General features: G+C 37.4%; 1 protein-coding gene across 1 annotated transcript; it reads right to left on the bottom strand.

The window, feature by feature from the left end:
- Positions 1-343: 343 nt before the first annotated feature.
- arfgap3 (ADP-ribosylation factor GTPase activating protein 3) lies at positions 344-13,678 on the bottom strand. The gene is made up of 16 exons (XM_048155549.1): positions 13,491-13,678; positions 12,972-13,090; positions 12,762-12,834; positions 12,545-12,676; positions 12,386-12,466; positions 6,625-6,700; positions 6,473-6,544; positions 6,356-6,405; positions 6,073-6,206; positions 5,741-5,878; positions 3,137-3,256; positions 2,995-3,063; positions 2,797-2,914; positions 1,422-1,509; positions 1,208-1,338; positions 344-1,115 (listed from the first exon to the last, which is right to left on the bottom strand). The coding sequence occupies exons 1-16, from the start codon at positions 13,557-13,559 to the stop codon at positions 1,098-1,100; spliced, it is 1,488 nt and encodes a 495-aa protein (XP_048011506.1). The 5' UTR covers positions 13,560-13,678; the 3' UTR covers positions 344-1,097.
- Positions 13,679-15,128: the final 1,450 nt, after the last annotated feature.

The raw sequence follows: 15,128 nt of genomic DNA, 5'->3' as shown, positions 1-15,128 counted from the left end.
AATTTTGTTTATAAAACATAATTTGTTGCTTGAATACTGCATTCTCTCGAGACACAGATATGTAAGCACACAACATGCAAACAATATATTAAAGCATCTTTGTTGTTTCCAAGGTTTCTATGGAAGTAAACCAGGAAATTGAGGGTAATGCGGATATGATGCCATTCAAAAATTAAGCATTTTTCTGTTGGGTTTTCTATTGATTTCCTTTCCTGTGAATCAAAGAAGAGGAAACAGGAAATGTACTTATTTTTCCATTCTTTGGTTCTGTATTATTAAAAGAAAATAAAAATATATGTACTTTCATTTAAGAAAAATAATAAACTCTTTTTACACGGAGCAGTTATGCATCAAATTTGTACTTTATTGAATTAAACAGTTCAACAGATAAATCACCCACCTTCATGTTTGATAAATGTTCATAAATGAGAAAAACAAAACATATAAATGGCAATGAGATTAATAAGGCTTAGGTCAAGGATAGGCAAGTTCAGTCCTGCAGAGCTTATCTCCAACTTTAATCAAACACACCTGAACAAGCTAATCAAGCTCTTCAGGATTACTAAGGCTATAGGTAGGTGAGGATTTTTTAGGGTTGGAGCTAAACTCTACAGGACCGTACTTGCCTACCCCTGGCTTAGGTAAACGATTGTCACATCAGATCATTGGTAGTGTGTGAAGCGAGCTGCTCATCATCATCATCATCATCACACATTCATACAGCATATAAAGCCCTTCTATGAGCAGAACATCATCACATCCGCTGCTCTGATGAGCATGTGACCATAATCCTCCTCCTTCTCATGATCAGTCAACAGTTACTCCCGCTTTACTGTAGGAAACACAGCTGAAGTAGTGCAGTTTGAGAACTGAGAGTTTATATCTCAGAATAGTGCAATAGTAAATGAGTGCAAATATTTCACTTCAATTACAGATTTCTGCTCCCCAAAGCACACATTTCCCAAACGACAAACAGAATCCCAATCAAACACACCAAATGCTGCCCGACTAAATAAGATATAGAGAAGAAAAGAGAAAAGCTGATAAGAAGCTCCTTCACTCAGTGATGGTCGTGTCTGCGGGTGCTCCAGCGACGCTCATGTGCCGTAGCGATCCTGCAGGAAAACACAGAGGAACAGCGTCAGTCGCATGGATCCAGACAGATGAACGGGTTCGGTTAACGGGTTCAGCAGAAGCAGAAGCTGACCTGTATAGAGGACACCACTCCGCTGGCCATGACCGACAGCTTTCCCGCCACTGACCGAACGCCGCTCTTCAGCTGCATCATGTCCGGCACGGCGGGCATCATGTTACTCAAGCGGGATGAGCCGCCGGACACTGGGACACATCCAAAACACATAAATCACTCCGAACAAACACTGGAAGAAGAGTCCATCATTGATTTCAGCAGTGACACACACCTGAAGATTTCTTCTGGTCGTCAAACAGATCCGCGGAGCTGATCGCTGAGCTGCCCGAGTAATGCTCCAGCCGCGCCCGCACTTCATACTGAAACAGAGAAACACCCGCGTTTAGCCCTTGTACGGTCTTCCTTTGGGAAGTCACACTCAGGGTCTTCACAGACCCCAGGCAACAAAATGTAATTTTGTAACAAAATACTTGTTTTTTTTAAACGCAAATGTAATTTTACTCTGTTTATTAATGTTTTGCTTCATATTTGTGCAGTTTTTGGAGGATTTATCATATCTTTTAAATTTATATAAATAAATAAATAAATATTTTGTTGAGTACGTTTTTATACAAAAAGCAGCTTTTTATGTAAAATTCACTTTATAAAAGACCCACATTTCTAACTTTTCATGGGGATAACATGGATAATTTGACATGGTTTAGTGTGAGATTTTTGCCCATCTTTTGGAAAATGCAGTTTTAAAAGTTAAAAAATGATCACTTTATCCAGTAGATGGCAGCAGAGCTCCACTATTTGCTATTTGACTGACTGAAAGCAAGTTTTTTTTCAGTTTGATTCATATCTAAATATTATGAAATCACAATTATAGTAATAAAAGCTACTTTTTTGTCAAAGGTTTAGTATTTTTGTAACGAAGTTTTCAATATTGTTACATCATGATGAGACCCCACTTAGAAAATGGACAAAATTCATCCTCAAAATCAACATTTTTGTAAAACTCTTTTTTTTTTTCAGTACAAAAAAAATGCAAAATTTTCACAAAAAGCAATATTATTGTGTTTTCATAATATTTAGATATGAATCCAGCTGAAAATACTTGTGTAAAGATGTCTTTCAGTCAGTCAAAAAGCAAATAGTGGAGCTCTGCTGCCATCTACTGGATAAAGTGATCATTTTTTACTTTTAAAACTGCATTTTCCAAAAGATGGGCAAAAATCTCACACTAAACCATGTCAAATTATCCATGTTATCCCCATGAATGAAAGTTAGAAATGTGGGTCTTTTATAATGTGAATTTTAAATAAAAAGCAGTTTTTTGTATAAAAACCTACTAAAAAAAATACTGTTTTATTTATTGATATAAATTTAAAAGATATGATAAATCCTCCAAAAACTGCACAAATATTGAGTAAAAACATTAATAAACAGAGTAAAATTACATTTTGTTTTTAAAAAACAATTATTTTGTTACAAAATTACATTTTGTTGCCTGGAGACCCCAAAGACACTGAGTGTGACTTTATTTTCTACACTAACATAAAAACAAGATATCACTCCAATTTTCTTTTTTATTTGTAGATCTAGAAAGAGTTAACAACACAGAGATCCTCGCACTCCTCAGGCGAGTGTTCGCAGCGCCTCACCTCAGAGTTGTCCTGCTTCCCAAAGAACATGTCGGATGAAATGGCCTTGGCGTTGGCGAACTTCCTCTGGGCGTCATCAGAGACGTACCGCGGCTCCGTCGTCCTCCTCGCCGCGGACCTGTGGGAAAACACAAGAACACGGCGTTCAGAGCACGGCCTGATGGGATTGAGGCCGAGCACAAGAACGCCTCGTCTGACCTCTCTGTATCGTGGTCGACGTCAGCCTGCTGAAAGAAGAACGGATCCGAAGACTCTTCCTCCGGGAGCCTACGGGAAGAGGCAGGACACACTCATGAACGAGAGCACACACACACACACGCCGTCAGCAGCGAGACGTCACCTGCAGGAGAAACGCCTGTCCTCGTCCTCCGCCTCATACACTCTTTTGCTGGAGGAGCTCAGAGCCGGAGAATCCTGCTGGATCATCCGCATGTCCTCCGTCACCGAGTGCGACAGGCCGCTGGAAACACAGGGAGAAACAGCTGCTTAGCTCCGCCCACACTGACATCTCATTGGCCAGAACACAGCCAGCCTTATTCCACTTATTAAGAGTTCCTTTCACATTAATTTCTCTCATAGAATAAAATAAGTGTTTGTGAAAGCGTTTTAAGACGAGCAGCTATGAAGAGATTCATAACATCACAAACTCTGATTTGAAGCAAAAAATGATTTAAAAATCAGAATAAAATAAAAAAGGAACAGGGAATAAATATGTGAAACATATTTCACTTAAATAATTAACTGATTAACAAAACAAAACAAAAAGCTGTGCGACAAGTAGTATATGCAGTTCATTTTTGTGACGCCCTCCAAAAACAAGGAACTGGGACGGCAGAAAGCACATCCTGTTTGTGTCCTTTATTTTACAAAAGCACTATGTTTTTTTGTTATTTTGAATGTAGTTTCGATTGATATCTTGACCATAAATTAGCGTTTTAAGTTGATTTTGCTAATAAAATATTCAACCAAACACTGTGAACCGAACGCCTCACTGTGTTGTCATGAGAAGCACATTATGGTGCGTGTGAAGTACAAAGCCTTGTTTACATAATCAATAATAGCTTAGTATCCAAATACATGGCAGATATGGAAACATTTGGATTTGTGCCAAACGAGAGAGTATGAGTTTCAGTTTCGCTTTAAATGAATTCATTGTGGCTTGATGGTTGTTGTTTGTAATGAATGTCACTATAAAACATAATTATGTTAAATATATAATTTATAGCTAGGCCTACTTATTTTTCCTTCTCGTTCTGTTCTGAATACCGTTAAGTGTAAAGCATGTGTTGTGTAGTGAGGGGAACATAGCCCTAGGCTGTGCTTATAATGTTTGTATATGATTCGTTTTATTGGTATTTACTATACATCTAAATTAATGTTTGCAGTTGTTTTTGGTGTAATATAATTTCCATTTCATGAGATTACTTCCCCTTCTTGACCGGGTTATGTTTCTCCGTGTCATAAACTGTAGGGGCGAGGCTTCTAAACCGTGAATTTTTAGATATTATTATTTAAATGATGATTGTTTTGAGCCGCCACATTTATGTACGATAGGATTGGCAGCATATGTATGTTCACACGTAAACCCCGTCATAAGATGATTTCTGCACTTGGATCTGCACTCGTTTCTACCTTACATTGATAAATGAGGCCCTTTGACTTTTGTCACACTTGAATTTGGAATGCATAAAAATTAAATGGATCTGAGGAGTTTGTGTGGTCGTAATTAAAAAAAATAACAAAAGAGTCCCTCGCGGGTCAATTTGACCTCCTTAGGAATGAATGGAATGTGTTTTTAATTGGTCAGAAAAAATGTTTTTCAAATAAATATCAATTTAAATATAAATTATATAAATTCAAATAAATATAAATAGCAGACTGCAAACAGATATGAAGTGGTTAGATTTGACCAGGCAGACTTTAGGACCCTGGAGAACAGTTAATTTCACTCCATATAGAGCTATAAGGCCATCTAGTGGCAAGAGTCATGAAATATCATGTTATATATATTTTAACAGCAGAGGTCAGCAGAGACACCCAATGTGAGATATTCTGAGCAGGTTTTGGGTGTATTTTGTATTTATGATGAAAGAAGACAAAGAATGTGCTTAAATTGTGCTCATTTGTAAGTCGCTTTGGAGAAAAGTGTCTGCTAAATGATTAAATGTTAAATGAATATTATTTTTGATAAAATCTAAAATTTAAAAAGGTAAATGAAATTAAAAAAGGGAAAAAAATGATCAAAATGAAATTAAATAAGCCTTCTGGACAAAAACAACAACAAAAACAACAACAACAAAGTATTATTTTAGGGCTTCGGGTCATTTTGCCCAATGAAGGAGACATTAAGTCATTCGCAGTGATTCATGGGAGTGACGGAAGAGCTCTTCTGGTGTGATTTGCTCACCGCAACTCTGGCATAACCTGATATTGCCGAGTTCAACATGTTTGTTGATCCTGGAACAACATTCAAATCAACCAATCAGATTTGAGGGAAAGTTTATAGATTAAAATCATGAATTGGTGCTTCTACATCAATGTTATTAATCAATCATTTCCCTCTGATTTTTGGGATAACTTATGGGTAGGGTTAGGTTTAGGGGTAGGAATAGGGTTAAGACTAAATTTTCAGACTAGAATGTTGTTCCAGGATCAACAAAATATGTTGACCCAGGAACGCATTAACTCAGCAATATCAGGACGTGCGCAACTCTGATAGGTGGAATTTTCAGCACAGAATCATGGGTAATGTAGTTTCCCACCATGAATTCAGCTGATAAACATGATTGTTTAACTGAAGTTAAAATAATGCAGACTGACAGCTTCAACAGCAGCAAATAGCATTAATTAACAATCTCGGAGGTCACTGTAAAGCTGTCAGTCAAAAATCTTCTTCCCCGTGGAGAAAACGAATGTAGTTTTAACAGCTGCCCCCAGCACTGACCTGCGTGCGCCGAAGCCCATGCCCAGCCGCTCCGCCTGCTCCTTCCTCTTGCCGTCCATACGGCTCATCAGCTGCTCGTCCCTCCTCGCGCTCTTCTGCAGCTCCAGACCGTCAAACGAGCGGCTCAGAGACGAGCCTCTGCACACACACACACACACAGAGAGAGAGATGTGAAATCTCCTGATCAAAACACAGGCGAAGAACAGGCAGAAACGAGAGATGAACCTAATGAACCTTGCTGTAAAGAGTTACCAACAGATTAATCAATCTTTTAACATGTAATAAAATGATTCTTCTTTGGCGAAGGAGATGCAGAGCGGAGATCAGCTCACGTCAGGTGTTGAGGGTCATCATCGCTCTTCATCTCCTCCTGGAGTCTGTCGACGGCTTGAGCTCGTTTCTGCTGCGCGCTGAAGCTCTGACTGCTGACCTTCTGAGCGCCCAGACCGCCCTTCCTGCTGCCCGCCTGACACACACACACACACACACACACACACACACACTCATCATCCTTGATCTCTTTCATCTTTTTCCTCATCTCTGACCCGACACAGGTTCTTCAAATACGGTTAAACTCTGGTTTGCTCTGTTAAATGATGTGTGTGGTAAACTCACGGCCTTCCTGCCGGCGGCGGCGGGTTTCTTCTTGATCAGAGAGGGCAGCTCTGTAAGAGAGGGTTATGAGTTATGATGATTTCAGCTGTATGTGTGTGTCTGAGGGGTGAGGGTCACCTGATGAAGATGATGATGGTGATGAAGGAGACGCGCTGAGATGCTCCACACTGGGACCCTCCTCACCGGCACCTGCGCCCATCAAACACAACAGTGTCCAGACAGAGCAGACAACACACTGTATCCTGTACACGAACAGCTCACTGTCATACCGTTATTATTCCGGTCCTGGACGGAGTCCTGCGCTGCACTCGTGTTCAGCTGGTGTCCTTCCTTCAGCATGGGCAGCTGAACACACACATTTAACACATGCATTCATGAGGTCAGCTTTACACACACGAAGAAACATCCTGTTTACTGTGTGAGAGTTTGACTTTCTTATTCTTCTACAGCAGAAAAAACTATAACTGAGGAGTTCTGAGTGGTTGCTAGGGTGTTGCTAGGGTGTTATCTGATGAAGTTTACATTACAAACTAAAAGGGATAAATATCATAAATGACTTATTACAGATGTACAAATTCATGTGTTCAGAATTTAAACTTCTGAAAAAAATACATATGACTCAATTATGTTATATTAAATTATATTATATTATATTATATTACATTACATGTAATGTCATATCATATATTACTTTATATTATATTGTTATATTATATCATGTCATATTATATTATATTATATTATATTATATTATATTATGCTATGTTATATTATATTATATTACATGTTATGTTATATCATATATTACTTTATATTATATTATATTATGCTATGTTGTTATATTATATTATATTATATTATAATACATGTTATATTATGTTATATCATATATTACTTTATATTATATTGTTATATTACATCATGTTATATTATATTATATTATGTTACATTATATTTGTTATATTATATTATATTATATTACATGTTATGTTATATCATATATTACTTTATATTATATTATATTATGCTATGTTGTTATATTATATTATATTATATTATAATACATGTTATATTATGTTATATCATATATTACTTTATATTATATTGTTATATTACATCATGTTATATTATATTATATTATGTTACATTATATTTGTTATATTATATTATATTATATTACATGTTATGTTATATCATATATTACTTTATATTATATTGTTATATTATATTATGCTATGTTATATTATATCATGTCATATTATATTATATTATGCTATGTTATGTTATGCTATATTATATTATAATACATGTTATATTATGTTATATCATATATTAATTTATATTATATTGTTATATTACATCATGTTATATTATATAATACATTGTTATAATGTTATATTATATTATATTATATTATATTATATTATATTATATTATATATTATATTATATTATATTATATTATATTATATTATATATTACTCTATATTACATGTTATATTATGCAAGGCAAGGCAATTTTATTTGTATAGCACATTTCATACACAATGGTAATTCAAAGTGCTTTACATAAAGAATAATAATAAAAAATAGAACATAAGGAATAGAAATAACAGTAAAAACAGAGAATTTTGCTATCTGGATGAGCTAGGAAGTCTCAGGGAGTTTTTTTTGTTGTTGTTGTTGTTGTCCGTCAGAGTGGATCTAAATGGATCTATCCATCAGAGCAGATCTGAATGGATCTTCCTCACACGACAGGACTGCTACCTGTTAAGGCACTTCAAACTGATAAACAAAGTTTCAATCTCCCCTTTTGCCAAGACACCTCAAACTGCACTACACAGCCCAAATCCCCCTTCCGGAGATATCTTATCTATGCAACGCAGTTTAAGTTTCCCCTTTGGAAAATGTCCTGACTGTAATCCAGAGATATCTTAACCATGCACCACAGCTCAAATTTCCCCATGGTTTGTACAATATTTTAACGTAATCACAAATGCTTTCTTCCTAATTCTCCCAGCTCTTTCAACCAGACAGCAATATTTAAAATGCATTAAAAGTCAGAATAACAAGATGATACAGAAAAGATATAAAATACATTAAAAATGAAATAAAAACAGGAAAAGGAATTAAAAGACTAAAAAGATAATACGTATAAAATAAAGTGCAAACAGTTCGGACATAGCACAGTGCTCAATCAGCAAATGCATAGATAAAAAGATGTGTTTTGAGTCTGGATTTGAATGTGGCTACTGTTGGAGCACACCTGATCTTTTCTGGAAGCTGGTTCCAGCTGCGGCTGGCGTAACAGCTAAAAGCAGACTCTCCTTGCTTTGAGTGAACCCTTGGTATTTCTAAATGACTTGATCCTGATGATCTGAGTGATCTGTTAGGTTTATATTCTGTGAGCATATCTGCAATGTATTGAGGTCCTAGGCCATTGAGTGATTTATAAACAAGTAACAGTACTATAAAATCAATTCTAAATGCAACTGGAAGCCAGTGCAAGGACCTGAGGACTGGTGTGATGTGTTCATGTTTTCTGGTTCTGCTCAGAATCCTGGCAGCAGCGTTCTGTACGAGCTGCAGCTGTCTTATGGTCTTTTTGGGAAGACCAGTAAGGAGCCCATTACAATAATCCACCCTGCTGGTGATGAAAGCATGAACAAGTTTCTCTAAGTCCTGACTGGAGACAAAGCATCTAATTCTTGCAATATTTTTGAGATGATAATTTGCTGATTTAGTTATTGTCTTTACATAACTACTGAAACTCAGGTCTGACTCCAAAATCACACCAAGATTCCTGACTTGATTTTTAGTTGTTTGACCCCAAGAGTGAAGGTACGTGTTCACTTTGAGAACTTCATCTTTGTTTCCAAATGCAATGACTTCAGTTTTGTCTTTGTTTAACTGAAGGAAGTTTAGGCACATCCAATTTTTAATTTCATCAATGCATTGGCACAGGGAGTCAATGGGGCTGTAGTCGTTAGGTGATAGGGCTAGGTAAATCTGGGTGTCATCTGCATAGCTGTGATATGCAATTTGGTTCTTTCTCATTATTTGGCTCAGTGGCAGCATATATAGGTTGAACAGGAGGGGTGCGAGTATTGAACCTTGAGGGACTCCGCATGTCATGGATGTCCACTCAGACTTATGGTCACCGATACTCACATAATAACCTCTCCCTTCTAAGTATGACCTGAACCATTTAAGGACCATCCCAGAAAGCCCAACCCAGTTTTCCAGCCTGTCAAGAAGGATGTTGTGATCGACAGTGTCAAATGCAGCACTGAGGTCGAGTAGAACCAGCACTGATAATTTACCTGAATCTGTGTTTAGGCGAATATCATTTATTATCTTTATGAGTGCTGTCTCTGTGCTGTGATGCGGTCGGAAACCAGATTGAAAGTTGTCAAAGTATCCATTCAAGCTTAAGAACTTGTTCAGCTGATTGAAAACAACTTTTTCAATGATCTTGCCTATGAAAGGAAGATTTGAGATTGGTCTGTAGTTGCTCAATATGGTGTTATCCAAATTACTCTTTTTCAGGAGGGGCTTAACAACTGCAGTTTTCAGGGATTTTGGAAAAGTCCCAGAGAGAAGTGAGGCGTTTACCACTTCTAGGAGATCTGCTTCTAAACAGTTAAACACGCTTTTGAAAAAAGATGTGGGAAGTGTGTCAAGGGCGCAGGTTGATGTTTTAAGGTGCTGTACTGTTTCTTCCAAAATTTTACCATCAATTGCTTCAAAAACAGACATAATAGCTGCTTTCTGATGTTGTGATCTGATCTGTTTTTCCCCAGTGCAGCTCAAGGATGTGATGATCACCTTTCTGATATTATTAATTTTCTCAGAGAAGAAGGAAGCAAACTCACAGCATTTGCTGTCTGAGAGCATTTCACTGGGAATCTGACTTGGGGGGTTTGTTAGTCTCTCTACAGTAGCAAAAAGAGTGCGGGTGTTGTTTAAGTTTCTGTTTATAATATTTGAGAAGAAGGTCTGTCTAGCTTTGCCTAATTCCACATTGAAAGCATGAAGAATATCTTTATAGATGTTATAATGGTTTTCAAGTTTTGTCTTTTGCCACATGCGCTCAGCTTTTCTGCATTGTCTTTTCATATTTTGCACTGCTTTTGAGTTTCTCCACGGTGCTTTTTGTTTGCCACTTTTCTTCCTGACTTTCACAGGAGCAATGTTATCAATAACATTCTGTACTTTTGAGTTAAAAGAATCAAGGAGAAAATCAACAGAGTCTGCAGATATGCTTGGTGTTAAAGATATAGCCTTCATAAACAGTGCACTAGTATTCTCATTTAAGCATTGCTTTTTGACCGAGACAGATCTAGCTTCAACAGTCGGAGAGATCAATATATCAAAGAAAATACAGAAATGATCAGATAGCGCTACATCCTTAATGACAATGGATGAAATGTTTAGAGCCTTACTAATAATTAAATCTAGAGTGTGTCCACAATTGTGTGTAGGTCCATGTACATGTTGAGTCAGATCAAAAGTATTCAAAACTGTTTGGATTTCTTTTGCCATATTGGATTCTGCATTTTCTATGTGGATGTTAAAATCCCCAGTAATAGCAAAACAGTCAAACTCTGAGGAAATTGCTGATAACAGTTCTGTAAAGTCCTCCACAAAGGCTGGAGAGTATTTTGGAGGCCTGTAAATGACTATAAGTAGAATGCGAGGAGCACCTTTTAACACAATACCTAAATATTCGAAAGACAAGTAATCCCCAAATGACACTTGCTTGCACTGATAGACATCTTTAAATAGAGCAGCAACACCTCCACCTCTCCTAACAGCTCTACAGACACTCATAAAAGTAAAGTTAGGAGGGGCTGTTTCATTCAGGATTGTTGCACTGCAGCTGTCTTCAAGCCATGTTTCATTTAGAAGAATAAAATCTAGGTTGTTTGTGGTTATTAAGTCATTGACTAGAAGTGATTTATTTTTAAGTGAGCGGATGTTTAAAAGTGCTAACTTAACAGTCTTACTTTCTGTCTCTACAGTAATCTTAGTTTGACGTGTAATAGGCAGCAGATTAAATGGGTTTGCCAAACGGTTTGAGAAGGCCTTAGGCTTTCTATCACGTAATAAAACAGAAATAGAGAAAGCAACAGGCACACTGGGTTCCCACTTGTTCTGTAAACATTTGATAAAGTCACTATTATCACTGTTATGCTATGTTATATGTTATATAATGTCATGTTTTATTATTTTGTTATATTATATTATGGTGTTATATTATATATATTACATTATATTATATTATACACCAGACAAACTATAGTAGACACATTATTAAAACCATTACATGATAAATGCATGAATCAGTGACTCATTGTTTGTAATTGTGTATGTCAACAACCTTCTAATAAACTTTGTTTACTATGTAAGATTTTGACTTGTTGTTGATTTTCTGCTATAAAAGAATAACAACTAGACGTATACATTTTCTGAGGAAAACTCACGCACTATGTGGTTGTTAGAGAGTTGCTAAGGTGTACTGAGTAGTTGCTAAGGTGTTCTGGGTAGTTGCTAGGGAGTTGCTAAGGTGTTCTGGGTAGTTGCTAGTGTGTTGCTAAGGTGTTCTGGGTGGTTGCTAGGGCGTTATAACACATTAATATATATGTTATTTTCACATAGAAACAATGACATGAAATATTGGTAACACTTTACAAAAAGGTTTGATTAGTTAACATTAGTTAACTACATTAGTTTACATAAATGAACAAAGAAAAACTCTTCTAAAGCATTTATTGATGTTAGTTAATGTTCATTTACGAATACATTTTTTTAAGTTGTTACTGATAACATTAGTTAATGTGAACATGAACATAAACAAAAGTTAATAAATACTGTGGAATATATTACTCCGTTAGTTCATGCATTAACTGATGTGAACAAATGAGTCCTTATCGTAATATATATATATATATATATATATATATATATATATATATATGCCTTATATTATATCATATGACTTTATATTGTATGTTGTGTGGACTCTGACCTGGATGTGCTGCGTGAAGAAGTCCTCGTGTTTGTCTCCGGGTGACGTGGGTGAGAGCGGAGCCTGACCCTCCAGCCACAGCTAGAGAGAGAGAGAGACATGAGCTTCATCATCATCAACATCATCATGATCAGGTGACCTGTGTGTCAGCGACATCACCTCGGTGCCGTGGCGGCGGGTGGCCTGCGTGGCCAGACTCTTGATCCGCTCGCGGTACAGCAGCGCCGCCCTGCTGCTGTATTTGATGTTGGCGGCGCTGGAGCTGCAGCCGTGCTGACTGAAGAAGGCATTCTGTGGGAACACAGGCGTCACAGTCACGCCCCTCACTCACAGATCATCATCATCATCATCATCATCATCATCATCACACACTCACCGCGCTGGCGTTGCCGCCCACCTGCATGCAGCGCAGCTGGAACCACGACCAGTTAGAGTCCAGCTCCGTCGACCTACAGAGAGACCATCAGAACCTACAGCCATGTTTGTGTTTATAAATACCTGTCTGAGGTCTTTTTTCGTTAGTTCAGTGTGTGTGTGTGTGTGTGTGTGTGTGTGTGTGTGTGTGTGTGTGTGTGTGTGTGTGTACCTGATGAAGGACAGGTGAACCCCCAGAGAGCGGTGCGTCCCGGAGCAGTCGATGCACAGGAACACGCCGTATGTGATGCTCGCCCAGCTGGGGTTCTTCACCGAACAGTCGAAGCACATCTGTGGAGACACACACCACCATCTTCATCATCTTCATCATCATCATCATGACCACCATATAACAGTCTTATAATGTTTTAAATTCACACAGAGACATTTTAAACACACAGTCAGCTCATATCTGATGTTTTTCCACTTAGTTTTGTGTTTTTTGTTCTGTATGTTTAATTCCAACACGGGTTAGTTTTCATAAATCATGTCTAAAAATGACAATCAAAGCTCGAGTCTGAGTCTGTGCACTTGTTTTCACGAGTTAATCCGGTTTATAAGCGTCATGACGCAGGATTCGCGTCCAAAAACAGCAACTTCTCCTGCCATATGTTTGATGTAAACATGTGACGTGTCAAACTCTTCCTGCTTCCCGGCGGGACAGCGCCTCGTCTCCGCGGGTCACACTCACCTTGTTGGTGGGAATGGAGCGCAGTCTCTTGAGGACGGTGGTGATGTCGTGTTTACTGGGGTCCGTCATGTTTACAGCTGCGTGAAGACGGAGTGAAGAAACTCTCTGGACGATCCCGCATCTGCGCTTCACTTCCTCCCGCGGTGACGTCACCGCCGCGCCGCGCGCTGATTGGCCGAAGACTCACGAACGCTCCACTCATGCAAACAGACACGACGAACTTTTTCTGTTTGTTTGTTTGTGTATGTATTATTACATGTATGGGTCATTCTACAGAACTGGTGCTGTCCCACAACCAAAAACACATTTAAAAAGCATTTAGGTATTCACATTGCTTACTAAGATCCTTCTATTATCTACTGAATCCCACGATAATATTTAAAATATCAGTAAGATTAATATACATAAATTCATCATTTATTGGGTACTTTCAGTTGGGAGCTGGCTGTCCCGAACCCTGACCCCTAAATTTCAACTTGCGAAAAAGTGAAGCTCCAAAAATATTTATTTTATATTTTCTTTGTAAATCATGAAATTTGTTGTAAAAATAAAACGTGTTCTGCATTTTCATGTCATTACCGAAACAGTGTGTGTTTGAGTCATTGAGACTGATTTCAACACACTTCTACATTTCTGATCAGGAAATATTCCTCTCACAGCCTCTCTTTCACAGCAGATAGATCATCATTCTGAGTTAAATGTGTTCAGAAGTCTGAAAATCTGTGTGGCAGCTTTAAGGAACGTCACTAACAAACACCTTTTTCTGCAATTAAGCAAACTTTGTTTGGTCTCATTCCATAAAATTTAGTTTTTATGTGTGTACAACTGTGTTAGCTAACCATGTGCTGATTATCATCTGAGCTAGACTCAAAAATATTGAAAATTGTCACGAAATGTGGTAAAGTTTTGGTAGTGACATTATTGTTTTTTGAGTGTTATTCGATAATTTTTTTTCTTTGTTCAACTGTTCAGAACTGTGCTGGCTAACCATGTGCTGATTAGCATCTTTGAGCGGCTCAAAAACATCGAAAATTGTCATTACCGAAACAGTCAAGACCGAAACGTGGTGAAGTTTTGGTAGTGACATTGTTTTTTGAGTGTTATTTGATAAAATTTATTTATTTTTTCTTTGTAAAACTGTTCAGAACTGTGTTAGCTAACCATTGGCTGATTAGCATCTTTGAGCGGCTCAAAAGTGTCTAAAATTGTCATTACCGAAACAGTCACGACCGAAACGTGGTGAAGTTTTGGTAGTGACATTGTTTTTTGAGTGTTAATCGATAATTTTTTTCTTTGTAAAACTGTTCAGAACTGTGTTAGCTGACCATGTGATGATTACCATCTTTGAGCGGCTCAAAAACATCGAAAATTGTTACTACCGAAACAGTCAAGACCGAAACGTGGTGAAGGTTTGGTAGTGACATTGTTTTTTGAGTGTTATTTGATAAAATTTTGTTTATTTTTCTTTGTACAACTGTTCAGAACTGCATTAGCTAACCATGTGCTGATTAGCATCTTAATGCAGCTCAAAAGTGTCTAAAATTGTCATTACCGAAACAGTCACGACCGAAACGTGGTGAAGTTTTGGTAGTGACATTGTTTTTGGAGTGTTATTTGATAATTTAAATTTTTTTTTCT

Source organism: Megalobrama amblycephala, linkage group LG14, assembly GCF_018812025.1.
Source record: "Megalobrama amblycephala isolate DHTTF-2021 linkage group LG14, ASM1881202v1, whole genome shotgun sequence".
In the NCBI taxonomy this organism is placed as follows: Eukaryota; Metazoa; Chordata; class Actinopteri; order Cypriniformes; family Xenocyprididae; genus Megalobrama; species Megalobrama amblycephala.
Note: the sequence above shows the minus strand (reverse complement) of the source record. Positions and strands in the feature narration are given on the sequence as shown.